Source organism: Patiria miniata, unplaced genomic scaffold, assembly GCF_015706575.1.
Source record: "Patiria miniata isolate m_02_andy unplaced genomic scaffold, ASM1570657v1 HiC_scaffold_10, whole genome shotgun sequence".
NCBI lineage: Eukaryota > Metazoa > Echinodermata > Asteroidea > Valvatida > Asterinidae > Patiria > Patiria miniata.
Genome location: NW_024037048.1, coordinates 4,052,537 through 4,075,761, shown reverse-complemented (window position 1 = coordinate 4,075,761; position 23,225 = coordinate 4,052,537). Strand labels below are relative to the sequence as shown.

General features: G+C 39.9%; 1 protein-coding gene across 1 annotated transcript in view; it reads left to right on the top strand.

Annotated features, from left to right (window-relative positions):
* Nucleotides 1-20,868, top strand: part of LOC119735776 (adhesion G protein-coupled receptor L1-like) — a 63,041-nt gene extending 42,173 nt beyond the window's left edge. Inside the window, exons 19-28 of the mRNA XM_038209704.1 lie at nucleotides 542-642; nucleotides 1,427-1,532; nucleotides 4,835-4,988; nucleotides 5,621-5,687; nucleotides 7,954-8,020; nucleotides 9,791-9,879; nucleotides 10,891-11,011; nucleotides 12,382-12,423; nucleotides 14,014-14,088; nucleotides 20,173-20,868. Of these exons, the coding sequence (XP_038065632.1) occupies nucleotides 542-642; nucleotides 1,427-1,532; nucleotides 4,835-4,988; nucleotides 5,621-5,687; nucleotides 7,954-8,020; nucleotides 9,791-9,879; nucleotides 10,891-11,011; nucleotides 12,382-12,423; nucleotides 14,014-14,088; nucleotides 20,173-20,256 (906 nt within the window). The 3' untranslated portion in view covers nucleotides 20,257-20,868. The remainder of the gene's footprint in view (nucleotides 1-541; nucleotides 643-1,426; nucleotides 1,533-4,834; nucleotides 4,989-5,620; nucleotides 5,688-7,953; nucleotides 8,021-9,790; nucleotides 9,880-10,890; nucleotides 11,012-12,381; nucleotides 12,424-14,013; nucleotides 14,089-20,172) is intronic.
* The last annotated feature ends 2,357 nt before the right edge of the window (nucleotides 20,869-23,225 follow it).

The following is a 23,225-nucleotide window of genomic DNA, read 5'->3' as shown; positions in this document are numbered from 1 at the left end:
ACTACTTATCACTTGAAGTTGATACAAGACACTCACAGCTTGTGTTTGAAGTAAATGAATTGCTGTTTTACTTGGGACAGAGTTTTCAGAGTTGCAGCACGATTCCGAAGATAGTCGGACAAAATTAATTTCAAAATGGTGGGCTGAGGTGATTCAACGACTTTTTCATGAATAAACAAAATCATACAGAAATAGTACTCCTACTTTTCTGAGCAAGGTTATGTGGGTTTTTTTCAAGGTCAATCAAGTATTTACTGGGTTTTCCATGTCAACAAACTGTCAAGTTGACCTACTGAAAATGCACTTATTTTATGGTATTGTCCATAGCTAAATTTTGTACAGAGTTGAGGGAGAATACCACAACCGTTGTTCTTTATGTCGAAACAGCCAACTGACTGATTTTGTGGTATTCTTTCACACTGTAGTGCAAAATGACATGTGCGACCTCACAGCAAGAGGTTAAAAAGTAATTCATGTACCCCCATGTGACAATTTAAGTGATTCAAAATGAATAATGCATAAGTTTATTTCCTTTGGATAGCCACCTCCCGCGGATGGAGCACTTGATATCATCACCAAAGTGGGTCTTCTGGTGTCCATTTCTGCTCTTGCCTTGGCAGTGGGACTCTTGCTCTTCCTGAGGTCAGTACAGTATTATTTTATCTGTGTCCCCTAAAGTGGCGCAGCCTCATACGTGGCGCACTTTGATTTTTCGCCTCTCATGTCTATCTAGAGCAAAAGTTTTACCTCCAATTTCACAGTAAGTGAAATTTCATCATGCTCCAAATGTTCTTGTTCATAAATCTTGAGTTTACCTACCTGATACAAAGTTAACAGAAAATCTCTATAGTGTGCTTTCCCGATTCTATCTTGAAGTGCACCAATGAACCCTTTTTGAATAATAAAATGTCTGACACGCTTAGAGTTTGCAGGTATGTGAGTGGATATAATAATGGTTTATCAGAATTTTTCAGCTTTAAAGAAATTTTCAAATGGTAGCTTGGGGTTTCCGAGATTTGTTCAAGTGCACCATGTTAGGAAACACTCGGCCTGTGGTGTTCCTTATTTCCAGACGCCACTGTTTTTGAATTTTGGACTTACTTTCATGACACCACAATTGTTGACAAAGACTCCACAGCAAGCATTATAACGGTAAACGAACCAGTATGTAACTGAATGAATTTGAATTTTTTGTCAACAAAGAGGTTTGGCAACACTGCATGAGGAAAGCCGAGGGAACCCCACTATATTAGCCTTGGTCCACGGTGGGATGCGGATTTTGTTCCCCTCCATATGCAGCCGGACCCTGGCTTGCACAGTGTTGAATTTCTGTTCATCCACACATATTTGTCCTTTTTTCCCAAGGTACTTTCACACAACGGTGTTGATACTGAATTTCTGTTGATGATTTTTTGTTGATCCACAGGTCATCCCTGAACTCGGAGCGCATCGTCATCCACATGCATCTGATGAGTGTTACCTTGGTGGCGCTGATTCTCTTTCTAGTCGCTGTTGACAAGACAGAAAATAAGGTAAGTGCAACTGGGTCATGCAAAATAGTCTTACGGACCTTTTCAAAACTTTGTTTTTTTCCTTACTCTAGACTAGACTACTTATACTACTACTTATTCTACTACTGCAGTAGCCGATTTCACGAAACTACCACAATTTATTGCGCAAGTTGCGCAACATTTCACGCTGTGCAACATTTGAGTTATGACAATTTCATAACAGTTTCACATTGCGTATTTATAAACATTGCCCTTTGCTGAAGAAAATTGCATTGCTGAAGAGTGACAATTTTTGATTTTTTTTCTCACGATGTACGCTCTTGGGTGAGCTGTCCAAATGCTAAAAGAAAAGTGAAATTATTTGAATAATTTTTTTGTGCACCAAGGCCCCACTTTTTAAAGTCATGACCCCGCCCATAAAAGGGTCAGAAAAAAAATGGCACCAAGTGGGTTTGAACTTCTTGAGGTATCGATTAGTGATCCTGAGAGTTTCAAAGAATTGTACCTGAAATTGCATATGGGAGGTCATTTTTGATCGTAAGTCATCTGATTATCAGGTGGATGGTTTTAGATAAATAAAACCAAAAGTCCGTGAATTATGAGATTCTGCAACAGTGTCTGAGGGTTCCACTCCACCAAAATGCATGCTCATAGAAAACAACACAAAATCGAACCCAAAAAGCTGCCTGGTGATCACTTAGGAGCAAGATGGCAATGTGTTTTTTATTGAGAAATTAAAGATGACGACCTCTGTGACAATTTTTTTGATCAATTTTACCATAGGTAGCCATGTCCATTGTGTTGTTTATATTCTCCTCCCCCAAACCTCCCCTAAAATGGTTGCCAATCTCTGGGTCCATGTCTAAATGTAAAACACCCCCTCCCCTGACCCACAAGTTGGAGGTTTTTCCCGAACAAAATCTCCCAAGTTGGAGCCACAAGTCACAAGTGCGTTTCTCCACAAGTGCTTTTCTCTCTAGTTTTACAATCAGTCCAAATTATAGGCCACAAAGACCTCTTAGTCAAAGTTATCTGTGGGATTACAAAATAATAATGAGTTCGCGAACAGGAAACACCCTGAGGAATTCAAATATTTGATCAAACTAGTATGTCATATATGTCCACATTTTTGCCTGACCCTGTTACATCTGACATGCATGATTTTGTAATTCTGGATGTACTTCTTAGTGCTTTCTTTCTAAATAGAGTGAGTATGTAAAGCAAATTACTATACCTCATACATATTCATGATCGAGAGCCGAACTCTCACTGGTCAATTCACCATCACGTGCCAGATGTTATTTTTGCTGTTCACCAAGCGCGCGCGCGAGGATTCACACACAGGGTAAATACGCATGCATAGTAGACTGTCGCACGGGTTACTACTACGCATGCACTTTACAAAGCAATCGTGGAACTGTCGCACGGGTGTAGCACGAACGCACGAACATCGCCCAAATGAGCTACTCGAAGAGATGGTTGCACGGCACGTTATTTTCCCAAGCTCAATGATACCAAACTAGGGAATATTTATGGACAATAAAGATGCCTCATGTATTTACAGCTGCACTGTATTGTAAACGAACAGAACTAGTGAAGTTGAGCAATACGATTCTTTTGGTGAACTGGACAAGTTTTTCAAAAAAAAATTGTTTGAGGTGCATACTGCAATGAAAAAAACAAAACAAATCGACGCTGAATATGTATGAGGTATAGTAAAACAAATATAACATGGTTTATTTCAGGTGGACAGTCGATATTCGCTCCCCTCGGTATTGGAAGTTGACAAACTGTTGGTCAACTTCCAATACCGAGGGGAGCAAATATCGACTGTCCACCCTCAAACCATGTTATATTTGTATACTACCCTGCCTGTCCAACTAATCCAAAAATAGTTTAAAGTCATTTTTAAAGAGGGAATAAATATATGTTTGGCCAGTTTTATACAAGTACGTTTAAAACCGGCTTGGTGCCTGGATTCTGATAATGGCCTTAGCAGACAGCGAGGAACATTATCGGCAATGAGGCCTCGAGCCGGTTTTAAACTTTCTTGTTTAATACCAGCCAAGCACATATTTATTCCCATTCATAAATACCTTTTGGTCAAAAGCCAAAACAAGTCAAAACTTATGAATTTCCAAGAATTCTGTTCAAGAAGTGTACTTCATGTTTATTGAAACACCCCTGTAGCTATGTTATGGTATTTGCCTCTAGCGAGTAGTGCTAAAAATCTGGCGCAGAATGCCGCAGTGCTAGTGTGGTGTGAATTTAGGGCTCTATGAAATATGAACTCACTGTAGTATTGCGCATACCCAAGTAAAGATTGTGAAAGTTCAACTGATAAAAAGGTAATAGGGACCAGATTTCATAGGAGTCCAAATTTCATGTGACTCTGGGAAAGTGTTTAAAACCAGCCAGCTGGTGATTTATCAACCATTCATAAATACCTCAGACAGTTTAGCTATTCCTATTGGTCGAGAGCCCGTCACGTGGCCGGTTTTAAACGGATGATAAAGACATGGCTAGCTGGTCTTAAACACTTTCCAGTGTCACAATAAAATGTGGACTCCTAAAAATCCAGTGCCTCTTACCGTTTCATTGGTTGAATGTTCACAATCCTCACGTAGGCATGCGCAACACTACAAGCGAGTCAGAATTTTATAGTTCTAAATTCAAAACGCAACGCCCCAGGTGCGTTCTGCGTGACATCGCGCAGAACATGTTACGCGCGCGTCAATCTCCATAAAAGGGTTGTTTACATCTTACTCGCCAGCTGAACACTCCATTATTTTGCTAGAGGGATGTTTCAAAAAGCATGAAGTGAACTTTTGAACAAAATCGGGATTTTTTGAACAAATTATTTGATATTTTTTTACGGATAAGGTATTTATGAATGGGAATAAATATGTGCTCGGTCGGTATTTATCACTCTGTTTAATACCGCTTAGAGTCTGGGTGCTGATAATTACCCTCGCCTCCGGCTCGGGTAATTATCAGCACCCAGACTCTAAGCGGTATTAAACGAGTGATAAAAACCTCCGGAGCACACATTTATTCCCTTATTAAAAACCACCCACATGACGGGCTCTTGACCAAAAGGAATTGGTAAACTGCCTGAGGTACATTTGTATTTATGAATTATAGTTGAAGTACAAATTATGACAAGTTAAGAGGCAACAGGGACAGGAAAAATGTCACACTTTGGACCCATAATGTATGGAATGACCTGTATTCAAATTTCACCCACAAGATACCCAATTAGCATAGGTAACTCACTGACGGCTGATTATGTTTTCTCTTTTGGCTTTTCATATTTGATTCAGCTGGTTTGCCAGTTCATCACCATTGCCCTGCACTTCTTCTACCTGTCCATGTTCAGCTGGATGCTGGTGGAGGGTATTCATCTCTACCGCCAGATCATTGCCGTCTTTGAGAGCGAGAAATCCCGCTTGTGGGTCTACTTTGCCATTGGATGGGGTAGGTCAAGCAGTCCGGGCTGTTGAACAGAATTCAAAAGGACACGATAACAGTTCGGAGAGATTGTTAAAAAACAGTGTAATATAAAATTTAACAAAACTTTAACTTGAAATCTTACTGTTGAATGAATTTTGCAGTGCAAAAATTGTGGTCCTTAAAATTGTGGTCTTACACGGGTGCGTGTAGGGCCGGCCCGCGCGCTGGCCCGCCCGCCTTGTGACTGAGAACTGCAACCGCTCAGTCTCATGTCCAGCAGGAAAGCTCCCTGTTATCACTGTTTTCCGGCATTATTTTCTTGTACTGTAAGTTACAAACCTTTATCATTTTCACGTATTGGAGTGATACAACAAACAATTGTTGACTCCTGTGATGCGGGATGTGGCATTTTTAACCCATTTTTAACGCATATCACCCACGGCTTCGCCTTGGGTGCTATGCGCCCCTCAGGTGTTAAAAACGGCATGTCTCACATCACAGCAGTCGACAATTGTTAAATGGCCCTTTGAGTAGACCGCACAGTGACATCCACTATATATGCACAGATTCCATATATTTGGATAGCATGACAGAATTGGATCAAGTCTCAATGGATGTATCAGTCAATCAATCAATCAATCTCTTTTTTCCCAAAGGAATTCCCATCATTGTGGTTGGAACCACATCTGGAATTTTCTTCGATAAGTACAAAGACCATGATCTGTAAGTATTAAGAACAATACACCAGTTGTTGTTGAATCATGACGCTGGAAGATATGAACATCAATTGCACTGCGAAACTCTGAGCTCAATACGGGCTCAGTTTTTAAGAGAAAACTTAGAAATGTACATGAAATCTTTAAGTCGGAATGAATTATGGTGTATTCAAGATAGTTTGATCATACTGAGTAAGCTCCATTTTGTCTTGAGTTTGGTTAAATTCCCATTAATTAGTATACAAATATAACATAATGAGAGGGTTTATAGTACTAAGCTCCGGTATCCCCAAGGTAATTGAAGTTAACAAGCTAGTTCCCAGTGAGAAGCCGAGGGAACTAGTTTGTCAACTTCCAATATCGAGGGGAGCTAATATCGACTGTCAACCTGAAATAAACCCTGTACCTTATACGTAGTCACCAAAATTATGTCAGTCCTTGCGGCAAAACTTTGCTGTGCGTGGGCCCCCATCTTTTCATAAAGTGCACTACAGTCAGTTGCCGTGTCACGCGTAGCTGGTCGTATTTCTCGTCCACACAAACTGACTGCAACGCGAGGCTAGCAAACGATGGCGGTAAATAAGGCTTCAGAAAATTCGCAACCAAACCACAACAAATCCATATAAACAAAGCTGTTTTAGGTAGTAAAATACCTAATAAGTACATCTATCAAGGTATTTTTTTCTCAAAAAAAGGAATTCGATGCATTTCAAGGACAAATCAACTAAAAAAAATATGTGATGAAATTTCCTTTTTGTCGACCAAATTTTGAGGTAATCAAAGGAAAGAATGAACCTTTATGTACAAGAAATCTCCTGACCATCATGTCGTCAATATCTTAAGAAATCCATTTACACCTGATGTTTCCAGCAACCTCAATTTTTAACAACACGAAAAGATGATCGCCATTTTTCAAGCCAGAAAAGTTATGACCTTGTTACCCCAAATAAAGATGTACGCCCACTGATTGGTCAAGCTTCAGATGACCTGCTTAATATTCATAAGCATTCATTGCATGCAATTCGGGCATGCTTTTCACAATTTTTGTTAGGCCATGATTGCAATTAGCTGAAATCTCACAAAAATCTTCATTTTTCAACCGGCGATTTGGAACAAAAATATAAAAGTCTCCTGCATGTGTTTCACATGTAAATGAAGCGTACACTATCCTTTACCTACTGAAACTTGCCATTTCTTTTGGCCTTTTTTAAAGGGAATGTACAACATTTGCCTTTGCTGTAATTTTCAGAAAAAAATGGATTTGGAGGATAAGTATGTTATAGAAATATTGTTAAACTGACTTGTTTCACGTTTTGGGCCTGTAGATGCTGGAAAAACCAAGAAAACCAATCATGTTCTTGTAGTCTGGTTCCCTGACCCCACTTAAAATGAAACAGAACAATTAATACACTTGGGGAATTGTAAGCTCAGAGGATCAGTCTAGTGGGCTTGTTCCCCTTCACAGGTGTGTAATCAATTGCAAAGAAAAGTCAGAATAACTAAATATGAAAACTTAGTAACAGTTTTTGAAAAAACGCCAGTTTTTCCAACGCTGGTCGGCCGATCAGCGTTGGAAAAATACAGTTTTTCTTAAAAATGTCAGCACACCAGGAGCCATGATTTTAAAGGATGATTTAGACTGTCAGTCCCTAACAATTCAGTAAGGTATTTCGTGATAATTCGATCATTTCATGTTTTGATGTTTGCAAATGTTGTATCTTCCCTTTAAGAATCGAATGTACACCTAAAAACAATCGGCCCTCGCTTGTGTTGCTAAAAAGTATGCTTTTTGTTTCATGCGCCGTAACAACACTTCCAATTGTGTCAAAAAGCAGTTATTTTTGGTATCAGAATAAAGCACACGATTTCAACTTTTCACTCGCGTAGGTTCTCGGGCCATGCGTGCGTGACCCCGGGGCAAGAAACTGAGATCAAACAGAGCTCTGCCCGTGACACGGCCAATGACTGCACTAGTTCAACAATTGGTTCGTAAAGCATATGCATTGTTAACTAGTGCACAGGTAGTCTGTCTACTATGCCTGCGCATTTACCCTTTGCATAAATCCTTGTGTGGGTGCTTGTGGTAAATGAATGGGCCAAAGAGAATTTGGCTCTCAATCATGAATTTGTATGAGGTATAGTTATATTGAATTACTTTGTAAGCCTAAAACACAAGCGTCTGTCTTGCTTATTTAATTACTTGATTGCATTAGCCACGCCTTTTGAATTGTGAATTTACTGTTTAAATGCTGCTATGTTGTTTTGTTTGCTAGGTGTTGGCTGTCTGTGCTTGACGGCAGTATTTGGGCGTTCCTGGGAGGCATGATCCCCATCCTGTTGGTAAGTTGTCTTGATGTGTCTCGCATCATTCCAGAGATATCAATCCTGCTGAGGATGTTAAGAAGTCTGACTAAACTTTATAGAATTGTTATTGTTCATATGAAAAGTGAGACTGAATAACATTGTCAAGGACTCGAGAATCAAGCAACAGAATGACTTGGGACTTCAAGGTAGAGCAGATCATTTGCAGCTATCCAATAAGTAACTGACCAAATTATTGTTGAAAAGCTTACTTGGTTTAAAGATAGTAATGGCACTAAACTCCATGTGAAATTATTCTTTCTGGCATGCTGTCATTTGAAGAAAACAATAAAAGAAGGCCATTTCCAAAGATACGTCAAGCGACGCATTTTTTGAAATTTTCGTTAGTAGTTGGTTTGAAATTGGGCGAATCCATGAATGGGTGTGCGCAAGCATTGACGCGATCCACATGCGCACATGGTTGTTTTATTCGTTGGTTGAGTGCGTGACTCATGACTGAGTCAAAACATGACTCAGCAACTTTTGCATTGAAATCGGGATCCCAGAATATTGTTTTCTCCGAATATACAGCATTCACAGGGCTAAACCTTCATCGGGTTAGTTGTTAAGCACCCGTCTTTAGATTTTGAGCACTTTTGTTGCCTCAAACCAAAAGAAATTTCACAAATGACAAATGATCTAACCTACCTTTAACATGGGACTAAAATAACCAGAACGACTTAATAAAAACTTAGCCTTAGGTTGGAACTTGTTGTACAATACTGGGACAAAATGAGAATTGGACTTGATATGAGTATGATTCTTAGCATGTTTGGGACTTGATTTAAGACTTTATTACAGTAATAACCTGAAACTTGTATGGAGTTAGTTGAATTGACTTCCATTCGACATGTGATTTGACCTAAAGTGACTCGAGAGTTTTCTAATTCACTTGAGACTTTTTTCCTACGGACTTGGAAGTTCATCAATGGGCATGAGACTTAAAAAAATGTGAGGCTTTAAATATTTTGGAACTAATGACTGATACTAGTCAAAACATTGTGAAGAATCTAGCTCCATATGGGAGATATTGTATCGTGCAAGACATTATTACATAGTGAGTCTGGAAATCGATACTATCAGGTACTATTGACCAAAATGACTTGAGACATTTACTTATTTAAAGATACAGTCCATCATTTGTAATTTGTGCATTTTTTTCATTTGAAGCAACAAACATGTTCAAAATCTAAAGAAGAGTGCTGAACAACTAACCTGAGGAACTTTCAGCTCAGCTTCAGCTGTATATTCCGAGAAAAACAGCATTCTAGGATCTCGATTTCAAATCAAAAGTTGCTGCATCATGTTTGGAATGGGGCCTGAATTCAGCGTCCGAGTCACATTTGCACTGAGCTGATTGCAGCTACGCGATGTCGCGCACTGATCCGATGAATTATAGCATTAGAGTCATGTCAACGCTTGCGCGCTTCGCCAAATTAAAAAAACGAACTACTAGCCGAAATTTCCAACGATGCGTCTTTAGAGGCATCATTGGAAAGGCCTTCTTTTCTTGATTTCTTCAAAATGACAGCTTGCCAGAAAGAATAATTTCACAGGGAGTTTAGTCCCCTTACTATATTTCAACCAAGTATGTTTTTCAACAATAATTACGTCAGCTACTTTTTGGATAGCTGCAAATGATGGACTGTAGCTTTAAATAATACTTTCCAAATACAATTTAATAAATTTACCTCCAAAAATTGGTGTGAAGTTTTGAAGAGTCTCTTCCCTCGACTTTTGTTTTTCTAGGTAAACTTGGTCGTGCTGTTCATGGTGTCGCGTATTGTGATGTCAGCTGCCAAGCTGCAACAGGAGAAGCCTGCATTCAACAGTGCCAAGTAAACCCATCTGAGACCTTCCATCCAAACTCCGTCGATGGACAGATATTTACTTGACAAATCAATGTCTTAGTTTATACATTGATACCACTCATGTTATATTTTCGATAAAATTGAATAACCAGATATACTGAAATGTGATGTCAAATATCAGTAAGGGTTTGGACACACAGCTGACGCTGGTTTAAAAGTATACAAATATTGATTGGCTCAGAGTGGAATGGGAGGAATATTATCGAAAGGTAGAATCTGGACTTTTCCATTTCATGAGATGAAGCCAAGTGAAATGGAAAAGTCCAGATTTTACTGAGCAATAATGTTCCTCTCCTTTCGCAATGTAAAGCCACTCAATTTTGTTTTATATAACTGACATGTAGATTTGAGTGCGCTGCATTTTAGTCCTTTAAAATTTCAATCAGTGCCTGAAATGGACACGAACGTTGGCACATCTGTTGTCATCGCTTGTGTGGTTGTCAAGCAGCACAAATCGGGTCACAACCTTCTCCCCAGGTTTTGGTCTGCAGCTCTCTGCTGTTCAAAATGAGTGAGGGTGGACTGTTCAAAAGCCATGGGAACAAGGATGATCCTTACTGTTGAATAGTAAATCCCATTCGCCATGGGCGAATGGGACCTTTTGAGCCCCGGCATGAATGGGAGCAATAATGAATGTCACGTGATGCGAGTATCACCAATCAAATGACAAGGATCTGTATGTCAGAAATGTAACATATTTGCTAAAAAGACCCGAGTCCTTTTAAGCATACATTGACATTTTCAGAATATCGTCATCCATATTCATCCGTACATATTTGAAGCTTAAATCCCAATACACAAATTTATGCTTTGGCAAACTTGTGACACTTGGACAACAAGTCTGCTCCCAAAATGTACTGTACACAGTACAAACGCCTCAATCCACTTTCTCATTTTGTAGAATTCAGTAAAGGAATTGGCTTAGGCTGTTCGTACATGGCATTTTCATCTAAAGTGCTTGTTTTGATGTGTTGACAGGGCCGGTCTGCGTAGTTCCCTGCTCCTTCTGCCTATTCTCGGTATCACCTGGGTGTTTGGGTACTTTGCCCATTACCACGCGGCCCTGCAGTACATGTTTGTGACGCTGAATTCCTTTCAGGTAAAAGCACGAAATTGTTAACGTAGTACAGTAGTCACAAATTTGTGTTGAGATTTTTTGGGTAATTGTTAACAATCCTCAAGGCTTAAACCTTAAAATAGGTTTTTTTTTTAGTTTTAACCTTTTTTTGGCATGGTGCGTGTGTGGGTGGGGATGGATGGGGAGATGTTACCCTAACTTCTCAGTTGTCAAATAACAGATTTTATTGAGATGTGGTATCTACCTAAAGAGATCAATGCTTTGTATATCTGCACAGTTTCAGCCTAATCAGACAAAGAGTGTTGCAGTTACCAACATTTCAAATTCGTGCCACAAGATAAAGTTGGTATATACGTGCTTTTTCAAAATTTTGATTTTCTGTTCCAAACAAAATTTGAAAGGAATGTAATGTCCTGCAACAAATAAATTTGCTTGAAATTAATTGATTACTTGTCGTGGGCTAACTTTCTAGAGCGATGTCTCATTGGAAAGCTCATAACTAATGTCATGCTAGAAAATTATCAATTCAATTTATAAAATTATTTTTCAAGGTGCCACACCCAAAAAGCACGTATACACCAACTTTAACAGCTTACTAAAATGGTACCCTATATTGACATTTCAAGCGAATGATAAATGTGAATTTTAAAAATTTTGCACAACTCATCGGCCCCAGAAGTCATGAAGGCTCAGATTGAAAAAATAAATAAAAGTGATGATATTTGGAAAATATAATAAGGCAGTGGATTTTGCTTTGACCCCCTTCTCACTCTACCTGGCTCTTATATGGTAATTGTTCATTTTGCTTGATGGGCTGTCTGTTCTGTGAGGTAACCTATTTGTGAGTTAAATTTAGAAAACGTTTGGTTGACAGACTTGTTCAGTATGGACTTTATGAACGAACAAGAGATGGCACTTTGTGGCCACTTTCGAGGGTCACATTGCGTGGTTCGCATGCACAAACCCGTAGCGTCTTTGCGTGAGTGACGGGCTAAATTCATTGGCAATGCATTTGAATGTCTCTGCCAGTGGTCTCCCCCAACTCTACCTTTGTAACTCGTTGCACGGAGTCTGTGACAGTCTCTCTTTTACTGTATCACATGAGTCAACGCAACGTTGTATATTGTTATTTACGGGACACTCGGCACAAACAAAAGTGTTTGCATTGGTGAGAAAGAACACTAGACCATTCTAGAGATGGAATTGCCCAAAATCATGTGGTTTAAAATCTGTGTATTTAAGCCACAGAAGTCAAAATGGAAGGTGCAAGTTATCAAAATTAATTCATAAAAGTAAGGCGAACAGAAATTATGTAAATTTAACTCACAAAAACTATTTATTTATTTGAATAATAAAATAATAACACTTTTTTTCTATTTGTTTATTTTCAGGGATTCTTTATGGCTCTGTTCCACTGCTTTATGAGTAGCGAGGTAGGCCAAAATCTGATAACTGCAGATTCCACTCAAAAGTCAGTTTTTTCTTACCCCGCATTTTGTTCATTCCTTTGGATAAATTACCACTCTATTACAGACTCTGTTCGTTGCTGTCTGCATGAATTTCGACAAAATAAGAGGAAATTCAGAAAGTGTCCATTTGTGAGAATTTGGATTGACCTTTTCTTTTTGGGCAAAGTGCCTTCCATTGCTGTGTGTAGCATTTGGTGGCATGGGTGGCTTGTGCGTAAAGCGCTCGCCTCTCACCAAGGTGACCACGGTTCGAATCCTGGCCGTGGATCACATGTGAGTAGAGTTGTGCGTTGGTTCTCTCCTGTGCCACGAGGGTTTTTCTCCGGGCCCTCCGGTTTTCCTCCCTCCGGAAAAAATCAAACACTTTCGATCTCAGGCTGTGCTCCGTGGTCATATATGGGTCGATGTGGCCGGCAGCCATAGGCGCCTTTACGTGCCAGCGGCCCGACCACGTTGTGGCCGCGACCTTCGCAATTCAGCATACCAGCTGCATGTAAGGATGATTAGCCTCCCAAATTATTATTTGGGAGTACATAGATCTCCCATATCTCGAAGAGCCTAGCAAACAGATCAGAGCTGGAGGGCATGGGCCTCGCGAGGAGGGGGAGCGCTTGCCCCTTGCCCCCCCCCCCCCTGGAAAAGCAAAAAAAAAAAAAAAATAGAAAAAAGAAAGAAAAAGAGGCGCGAAGTCATATTGCTGTAATTTCAATGGGTTGAGGGGGGGGGGGAGGGGTGCAAATGTCCCTGCCCACCCACGAAAAATGATAAATCGAGAATATGCTCGAAAAGTACAGGGAAACTGTGAATCCATAAAACCATAGAGTGCGGGGGGTTGGGGCAATCTCTCTATTTCACTCTTGCTGAGGGGGCACTTGTGTAGTTAGTCCATTGCCTGTCCCCATACCTTGAGGTAATGGGCCCAATGTCATGGAACCGTAAAGCCAACGAGGGGGATGGACTTTTGATGTTTTTGAATGATTAAACATTTTTTTTTCAAGTGATTAAAATCAGTGATTGAAATCAAATCAATGATTCAATCGAATGATTCAAATCAAACAACCCTGACCTGGCTGCAATTTTTTTTCCCCAAGCGACATAACCGAATGGGGTGTACGCTATGAGGTTTTGGACTTTACCTCCCTAAAAACATGAGGTAAAAAAATATATAAAGAAAAAAAAGAAATGAATTCGAACCTAATAACATTTGGACTTGATGTCCCTTTTAAAAAAAAATCCTCCAAAGCCGCAAATTAGAAAAGAAAAAAAATTGGAAAAATTTGGATTCGAATTCATACCCTCCGATCTCAAAACCATGCCTTTATCCAGCTGAGCCATCAAAGAGCTTGACAGCAAAGCGTAATTCATGGCATTATATACCTGTAAAATAAAGTATCGTTGAGGGCACTCAACATCCATCCAGCGATGTTGTTGGGAAAAAATAATTCGCGACCTGGCTGCACAATTTACTTATACCCTGAGCTCCAGTCTGGTTTCAGTAGGGTTCCGTGAAGAGTCACGTGACATCTCCTCATTCTCAATTTGTGACCTAAACAGGTGAATAGCGCCCTCAAGCAGAAGATCCGAAAGGTGAAGGAGAGCAGTCTGGGCGGAGCCTCCACTGTGGACTCGGTAAGACCCTCATGTTCCTCCTTGCGTGCTCTCTTTCAATGTTTCTCTTCCTCATCAATTGAAAAACCTTCTTGGATAACAGTTTGCGCTGAAGTTCTAATCAATCCAATCAGATGTCAATCGCAAGTCGATCTTAAGTCAGATCAGGATAACATATGAGTCCTTATCAAAGTTCATTTGAATATGGCTTGGTTACATGTTTAAATTTGGCTCTTCCTTTGTCCAATGTAATCTTTTTTTTCTATATTTTCTTTCTTTCTGGTAATGAAACCAAGGATTCCTCAAAAGTGCCCTAGGCACTGTAGCTCAAAAGCCTGTAGAAAGCTATATAGTGAGGAGACAATGAGAAGAATTACACATGTACAGTTTTAGAGGTGGGAGGAAAACCCCAGAAGAATATTCTGGGGAAACCCACAGAATCAGGTAGGGACTGAAACCCAATCCAAATGTGGTTCGGGCAGGAATCGAATCCTGGCCATAGCAGTGGAAGGGGAGGAAAGTAACCACTGTGCCAACCTGACTCCTAGCTACAAGAGCTGGCATAAAAAACATTCAAAAGCTTACTCGGGTAATGCTTGACTACCCTTGTGGTTACTAAAGTGTAGACATCCTAACCGCTCAGCCACGCAGCTTCCAAGGGTCGACTGGCCGGTGGTAAATCTGATAAAGCAGTCAATGACTTGTATGATGGATTTTTTTATGAAATTGTTTTTTTGTGTTAAAATTTAACATCTCTCCACAAATGGCATACAAAGCTTGTCACTACAAGGACTGCGCATCGGAACTGGTTACCCGTGTACCTGACCGTCAGTGTCAGGAACCAGTTCCAGATTATGGGATTGGGTGCACGTAACCAACTTTACAAATAGTTGCTTAGTGACTTCTCAGACAATGAAAAAGAAAGGTCTTGAATGTCATTCGTGGGGATTTTTTAAAATGAAACCAGGCCCGATGGGAAAACAAAACATATTTCACATTTATGACGCTCACAAAAGTTGTGGTTTACAACGTTAATCTATAAAGGTCACTTTACTCACTTGTATCTTGCTGTATCGACACACCGATGTGGTAGGATTATCGTGCCGACCTTTATGAACAATCTGCACAGTAACTTCCGAGACTTAAATTTTGGGGATGTGTTTCTTTAACGGGTACCCGTTTTGTTTCAGTCAGAGACCCCGTTTCCTAACACTACCTGTTGGCCGTATCATAAGTCCGACGCTTCATAGGTCCGATGCCTCATAAGTCCCAAAAATCAGATTTATAAAGCGTCGGACTTATGAGGCATAAAATCCACCCCATAGGTTCGACGTCTCATATGCCCAACGCCTTATAAATCCGACAATGGACAAATGTTGTTTCAGACTTATGAGGCGTTGGAGCCATGAAGCGTCGGACTTATGCGGCGTTAGACCTATGAGGCGGAACAAATAAATGTTATGCCTCATAAGTCCGATGCCTCATAAGTCCGAAATTTCAGACTTATGAGGCGTCGGACCTATGAGGCGTCGGACTTATGAGCGGACCCCCTACCCGCAAATGCACACCCCTACACTTGACTTAGGCTAGACTTGTGATTAGCCTTTGTGATGTAAAGACTGGACTACAACTCCGGTTTGCGCATACCAAAACAAGATGACCTTGGAGAGAGATCTTTTCATCAAAAATGCTTTGTCTGTGCATCAAGTGTCATGTGTGTGTGTGTTTCCAACAAATATTTCACTTTTTTGGTTTATTATATTACCTTGCATGAATGATTCTCCGTTGATGTGTTTTTTGAAAGGCGTAAAAGGTTCCCACAGGGTCATGTGCTTGGATGTGCTTTAATCTCATGTGTGAAACCTAATTACCTTCCCATCCAACCCAGCTCCATCCTAAATGCCTCTTGAATGCCGAAAAAGCCCCACTCTATGAGGTCATGGCACCTCTGGACACTGGGATTGACTTGTCGTATGATCCGTACGAATAGCTCGGTGAGTCTCCAAACTGAGATCATACCACGACCAAAAAAGAAAGAAAAAGAAAACCAAATGCTTTTGTTTTGTACATTAAATTAAATAATGGTGGTGCACACAACACGTCACTATCTTTTCACGCTTCATTCTGCAAAAGTCACCAGCATTGTCATGCCTTTTTTAGTCTTTAATTTTTCTAGTTGCGTGATTGTATGTGTGCCACCTTGTACCGTACACAAAAAGGCATTTTTTCCCTCCAAATTGCTTCCCATAATCACACCCAAAAAGATCTCCCAATCACAGCATTTCAACTTTAACCCTGCCACTGCCATTGAACACATTCTTGCAGTGTTGTTTAAACCGTCAGAGACATAATGCATGTATGTTGCAACTGTGAAAACCCTCTGCGTGAGGGTAGGTTGTCTGGCAGTGAAAGGGTTGAATTGTTGAAGATTATCAGAAAAAAAACTTGTTTGATTGTGTCTGCATCAGATGCATTTAGCATGGAGCTTTGTCCTTTTGGGAACCCCACCTCTGTGCGCCACTTGCTTTAAAAGCAGAAGATGAAGGGGTTTTAAAAAGAGGACAAAAACACTATCCCATTTGTTGCAAAACATTGTGGGTATTGTCACTCTGTGCATGGTAACGCATTCTTAGCTTTTCATCTTCGACCATGAACAAAATATGACCTTGAAGGGAGGAGCGGGCGGAGGGTGACAGAGCACAAATTTTGCTCTAGGAAAAAAAAAGTACCGCACAATAAGTCAGGCAAGCTAACAAGCACGAAAAAAAAAACCCACCGACAAACACAGCAAGCACGCAGCACTCACTCACCACATCAAACAAGCACCAAATCCAGAAAGCAAGAAAACAAGGCCATCAAGTAAGCAAATCATTTGACCAACTGTCACACTTGAAAAAAATGTAAGCGTGCTCTATAACCAGGTTGTAGTAGAGTCAAGTCCAGTCACAAGTAAATCCTAGGTCAAGTAACAAGTATCATAGATGAACAATAGCAGAGGAATGCCTTTGTCACAATTCGTTTTGAATAACTTGTGACTTGACGAGACTGGATGACTTATAATGGACTTGTGATGGACTTGTGAGGACTTGCAGGGACTTGTGATGGACTTGTGAGGACTTGCAGGGACTTGTGGTGTACTTGTGAGGACTTGCAGGGACTTGTGATGGACTTGTGATGACTTGCAGGGACTTGTGATGGACTTGTGATGACTTGCAGGGACTTGTGATGGACTTGTGAGGACTTGCTGGGATTTGTGGTGTACTTGTGAGGACTTGCAGGGACTTGTGATGGACTTGTTGGGACTTGCAGGGACTTGTACGTGCTGGATTTGTGGGGACTTACAGGGACTTACAGGGACTTACAATGGACTTGTGTTGGACTTGTGATGGACTTGTGATGGACTTGTGATGGACTTGTGATGGACTTGTTCCTGGATGACTGGATGACTTATAATGGACTTGTGATGGACTTGTGATTTGACTTGTGATGGACTTGTGAGGACTTGCAGGGACTTGTGATGGACTTGTGAGGACTTGCAGGGACTTGTGGTGTACTTGTGAGGCCTTGCAGGGACTTGTGATGGACTTGTTGGGACTTGCAGGAACTTGTACGTGCTGGACTTGTGGGGACTTGACGAGACTGGATGACTTATAATGGACTTGTGATGGACTTGTGAGGACTTGTGAAGGACTTGTGATGGACTTGCAGGGACTTGCAGGGACTTGTGATGGACTCGACTACAACACTGCTCTCAAGTAAAAATATCCCCCATGCTGCAAAATAATTAATTTGGTGGAAAAACACAGCTTCCCATAATTGACGATAAATGACAACTACCACATCACCTTCTTTGCCAGTGGGTTGAGTCAGACAGCCAAATCCAGATAGTTTTTACTGCATTTTCTGTTGAATCGAGTCAAAACATGGTGGAGATCAGGCTTCAAACTTGAAGTAACTAGTGGGCTGCTTTCTTTGCGTTTATTCTTTTCTCTGTCTCTGATAACATTTGCATGAATTGAGTATGTGTCACATTTAGCATTTTCAATTCTTGCCTCGGTGAGCTTGTGTGAAGTTGTTCTCTTGTGCTTTTTGATTAAACAAATCGAAAGAATGTGACCAGTTTATCAATTTACTCTTCTAAGCATGATTTTATTTTTAAGCATGATTTTAAGCATGGTTTTACTCTTTTGTCTCTGAACTTAAAAATAAGAAGAAGATACTAGCAGCTTAAAGGTGTTTTAGTCCAGGCCTCTATCCGAGTCCCAAAAAGTGTACTGAATTATGACTTGATACAGTAAGGTTTAAGACTGAGAAAATACACCGTTTGGTGTGTCTTCTAAGTTCTTGGAACCTTGATGTTTGGCAGGAAACTGTGTATTTTGGAAAAGTCTGAAAAAGCCCGAGTATTTTGAAAAAGACTTATAATTGAGTTAAAGTCCAATGTGTGTGAAACACAGTGTTCCCAGTCATTCGGGGGGGGGGGGGGGGGGGGGGAGGGGGGCTGGTAACATCTGTCGATGGGGGCGCTGTTCAAAACCGACGATTATGCACACAAAGGGCCAATATATGGTGCTTTTTAGGGCGATACATGGGCGAAATTCAGAAAAAGGCACCCAAAACGGCAGATGCCACACAAAAGGGCACCACTTACTTTTTTTTGGGCATTTGAATGAAAAAAGGCAGTCTTTATAAAATATTGGGGGGGGGGTTTAAATACCCCCTACTCCCCCCCCCTTGGTTACGCCTATGTAGAATGCAGTAGATGATCCAGAAAATTGCTGTTATGGCTCTGCATGAAAAAGGCACCCAAAACGGCAGATGCCACACAAAAGGGCACCACTTACTTTTTTTAGGGCATTTGAATGGAAAAAGGCAGTCTTTATAAAATATTGGGGGGGTGGGGGTTAAATACCCCCTACCCCCCCCCCCCTTGGTTACGCCTATGTAGAATGCAGTAGATGATCCAGAAAATTGCTGTTATGGCTCTGTGCATGAAATATTGAGGGCAGTACACAGCCCCCACTCAAGAGCTATAGTCTTGATCCAAGACTTGATTGAATTAATTTCATTTCGCATATGCAGCCTCTAGCCAATCCCGGACAAGTGCAGTCAAGCCTCCGTGGTGGGCACAGTGCTATACAAGATGAGTCAAATGCAGTCTCTGGGTACTTTCCACCTAGAGTTCCCAGACTCAAGAAAGTCCGCACATCCCTCACTGGGAATGCTCAGAATGTGTCCAGTGTGCGAACCAAACATCCCAAGGCTTGATTTGACTTATCTTGTTAATGGCGCCCTCTACAGCCAAGGTGGCTCAACCATGCTTGCCAGAGATGGGTATCGGCTGTTATCTGAACAAATTCCCTATCCAATATTCAAATATGCGATCATCAACTGAATATTCAAATCGCTTTTTTTACTGGGGAAAAAAAAGTATGCATGTACACACACGACTTTTAAAAATTTAAATGTAAAATTGCTGTGCTTCATTGTCAGATGCCACTTTTTGTTGAAAGGAACTTTATTTGTCAACGGCGGTTCATTGTCCAATCCTTTTAGCAGGTTAAAGCCATCTACTGTTAGAAAATACTGCAAAACACTCCTATCTTATTTTAACCGGCGCAATTCGCATGCAACTTTTGGCAGGTGTAGCATGCAGCTGCAGCTGGCATGTGTAAACTTGACTGCCGATTTTTGAATATTCGAATATTCGGTCAAACGCCGTTTCGAATAATCGAATTTATTATTTGTAATTTATTCGAATATTGACAGCCCTAAATTAAGTTACAGCCTCTTGAAATTTACTGCAGCCAACATGCTTGTCAAAATCAAAATCTCCACTTGCACAAGCACAAAGCACCGATGCATAATGCAAAATTATTTGAAGTGCCTCCTTCAAGTTCTGTATTTCACAGCTTGGGGACTTAGCTATGCACCATACCAAATATTCCATAATGTATTAATTAAAAATAATAATAATAATTCTCAGAAACTGTAAAAAGAAGTATACATTTATATACCTGAAAATTTACAAGTTCTACAAATGAAGTGTGTTTAATAATTGCTGCAGACAAAATTTATATTGCTATTTTCTCTTTTTTCCCCCAGTCACACAAACCAGCGATGTTTACGAGCGGGATAAGGAAAGTGAAGGTTTGCCCATCTCAAACAGATAACACCAATGACTACTAATGGGACGATTTGACCTTTGACACCTGACCTCTAAAATTATGTATATTCTACAGAGGTCAGAAATTTGATCAATTTTATGGTATAAAAATCTTTATTGAGGAGTACGTGTTTAAAGTGATGTTTTAATTTGTAGTTGTTGCGGAAGTGAAGCAGTTTTGAAAATAAAACGTATGTGGCAAAATAAGTCTAAATGATTTAAAAGACAAAATGAAAAAAAATAACCGGTTAAATGTTCTTGTTTTAAAATCTGTTGTTCTGGATCCACCGTGAAATTGAGTTTCTTGCAGTGAGGTATTTAAAATCAGCGGGGAGGTTTTGGAGAAGTCGGTAGAATTGAGGCAGGCAACAGCATCTTGGGGCTTTAGTGTCTTGAATTGTTTTAACGTCCAAATTAATTCCCCGTTGGGTATGTACCAAACGGCGAGGGAGATGACGATGTGAAGAGGAAAACAATCTTCAGAAATTTGATTGTTTTTTTGTCTGTGAAATTCGCTATTTAAATTTGCTATTTACATTTTGTATATTCAATTCACGGAATGAATGTAGTATCCAGACTTCACTTCAGCGGTTGTGTACAAAGTCTTAAAATTGGACAGGCTTGTCAGTCCCAGATTCATGTCTCTTCAACAGTTTTTGCAATGACTGACCTTTATTGAGATGATATATGAAGAGTAAAGCGGGGTCAGGTTGCAACATTCTTTTTCAATTCTCAATGAATTCTAACCTTTCGGTAGGACCTTCACTGCCAAAATTATAATTACAAAGCGCTAAAATGCTTTGTTTGTGGAATGTCCTCTTCTACAGACTGACCATTTGCTTGTTACATTAGGTAAATATTAGAATGACGACGAGGTCCTAAATTTATTTGTTAACTCTAATTGAATGAACAGTCACGCCCTTATTTTTTGCAAAGCCAGATCTAGAGTCGTGGAAAGCTTGTAAAAGTAGTAGTGATGGCTATTGTAAAAGTGCTTGTTTTTGTCTAAGGAATGTGAGGGCGTAAACAAATGCTAGGCCTAGAATCTACTTGTTGTTGTCTACTTGAAATTGTTTGCATCTCTACCTTTTCCTCGAAAAATATTGATACCTATTATTTAATCAATTTAAAAAGAAAGGAAAAATAACTTTTTTGACCGATATCACACAATAGTTGAACAACTTTTTAATTTATGGAGAAAAAAGGACCTGAACATCGATTTAAATTCTGTTTTTCAATTTAAAAGATGTGGGCGTAGGCCTTATAATCTGAGTAGCACCCTTTGTTCAACCGTACTCCAACGGAGCCGTCTCCGTAACCAACGTCTGATATATCTGAGCATGCAAATTTGATGCGACCCGCGCGCCAGCTAAGCGGAGTTGACTTTAGAAATTGTGACGTCATTTCGATCAGAAAATGTGGACTGATGATTGGTCAATCTGGCCCGATATGGAAGGCGCCCGGCGAATGGTCAGAATCTCGAGGTCAAGACGCAGTCTTGTAATTTGCATAACTAATTAATCTGCTTGCATATCATAGACTCTTGCTGTGCAAGAAGATGTTCCATAGGCCTATGTGTACGGTCAGAACGGAAATATTGCATGATTTGTCTAGACGGCGAAAAAAAATTCCAAACGACACAAATACTCGGTTTTTTTAAATTCAATTTCAAAAGTTGGAGAAAGACTTGGCAACGTAGCACCACATTACCAATGTTGGACTGTCACTTGGTTTGGAAACAACATCGCACATTTTAAAACAAATTATGCAGGTTTAAAATCAAATAATTGTATATCCTTGTTTAAATATGTATAAAATAGTAACATGAAATATCTATTGAAATTTAGATTGACGAATTTATTGTTCATTAATTTATTAAATATATATATTGCACCTTTTGTATATTAATTAGATATACGTCTACACTGGCAATGAAAACTTCTGATACATGTATTTAGATTAACGGTCGGAAAACGTGTTAGGACTTTTTCACTGTGATTGTCTCGAGGTAACGAAATGTCACGGATGATTTATAATAACGTAGACATTGGGGGAAAATTCAATCTAATTCAATGTAAGCTATAGGGATTATCAAAACTGTTTTGTCACAACCAAGCGTGCTTAAACAGTTTGAGTAATGTCGTTTATTTGAAACTGGTTTTGTACCGGATGGTTGCTGGTTAATTTTTGGTAACCCGGTCAAATCATATAAAGGCGTTAAACAACTGTTCAGATGATGATCGATATACGTTCCCACATTTTTTTTCCTGATTTGCAGTGATTGCACGGCACGCACGCGTATTGTGTATAAAATAATGCGCACCGATAACTTGTATATTTGCACACTAATCTGCTTAAGTTTGTGCTCAAAAGGTAATGTAGTTGAAAGATGCACTTTAATAATTGTACGAAATGGCGAGTATCTTGTCTATGGTATTTAGGAATATTGATTTGTTCTAATTAAAATTCGTATCCGTTCATGGCTTTTATATCCCTGACCTCTGGCTCTGCTTCTATAAGGTCGTATAACGTTAGAGAAGATGGAAAAATCAACGATAATATCAGATGTTTCCATGCAAAAGAGTATTGTAATTTGAAGGATATATTTCCTTCCGAAACTTAAACCCACAGTCAACAAAATTGCCAGTTGAGCGCCAAAGCAACCTCGTTCCCAAGGTGTCGAGCAGTACGCTCTCACCACTACCTGCTTTCTCTCGCCCTGGTATTGGATCATTTGCATATCCAAAATGTGTGGATACGTATGCAAATGAGGAATAGTCTGGTGCCTGCCTGTGCTTTACATCAGCGTTTGTTTTTGTATGTGATGTCTTGGGTAAAAACAGAATCAATTCGTCGCGGCGTGAGTTATGAAAACACGATTTTCAGAGTTGGAATGTTACAATCTTATCCAGCCAATATACAGTATCATATTTCATATTAATTTGAGCAAATTGGAAAGGAAATTATTATTTTGAGAAGGTGTGGACGTTAT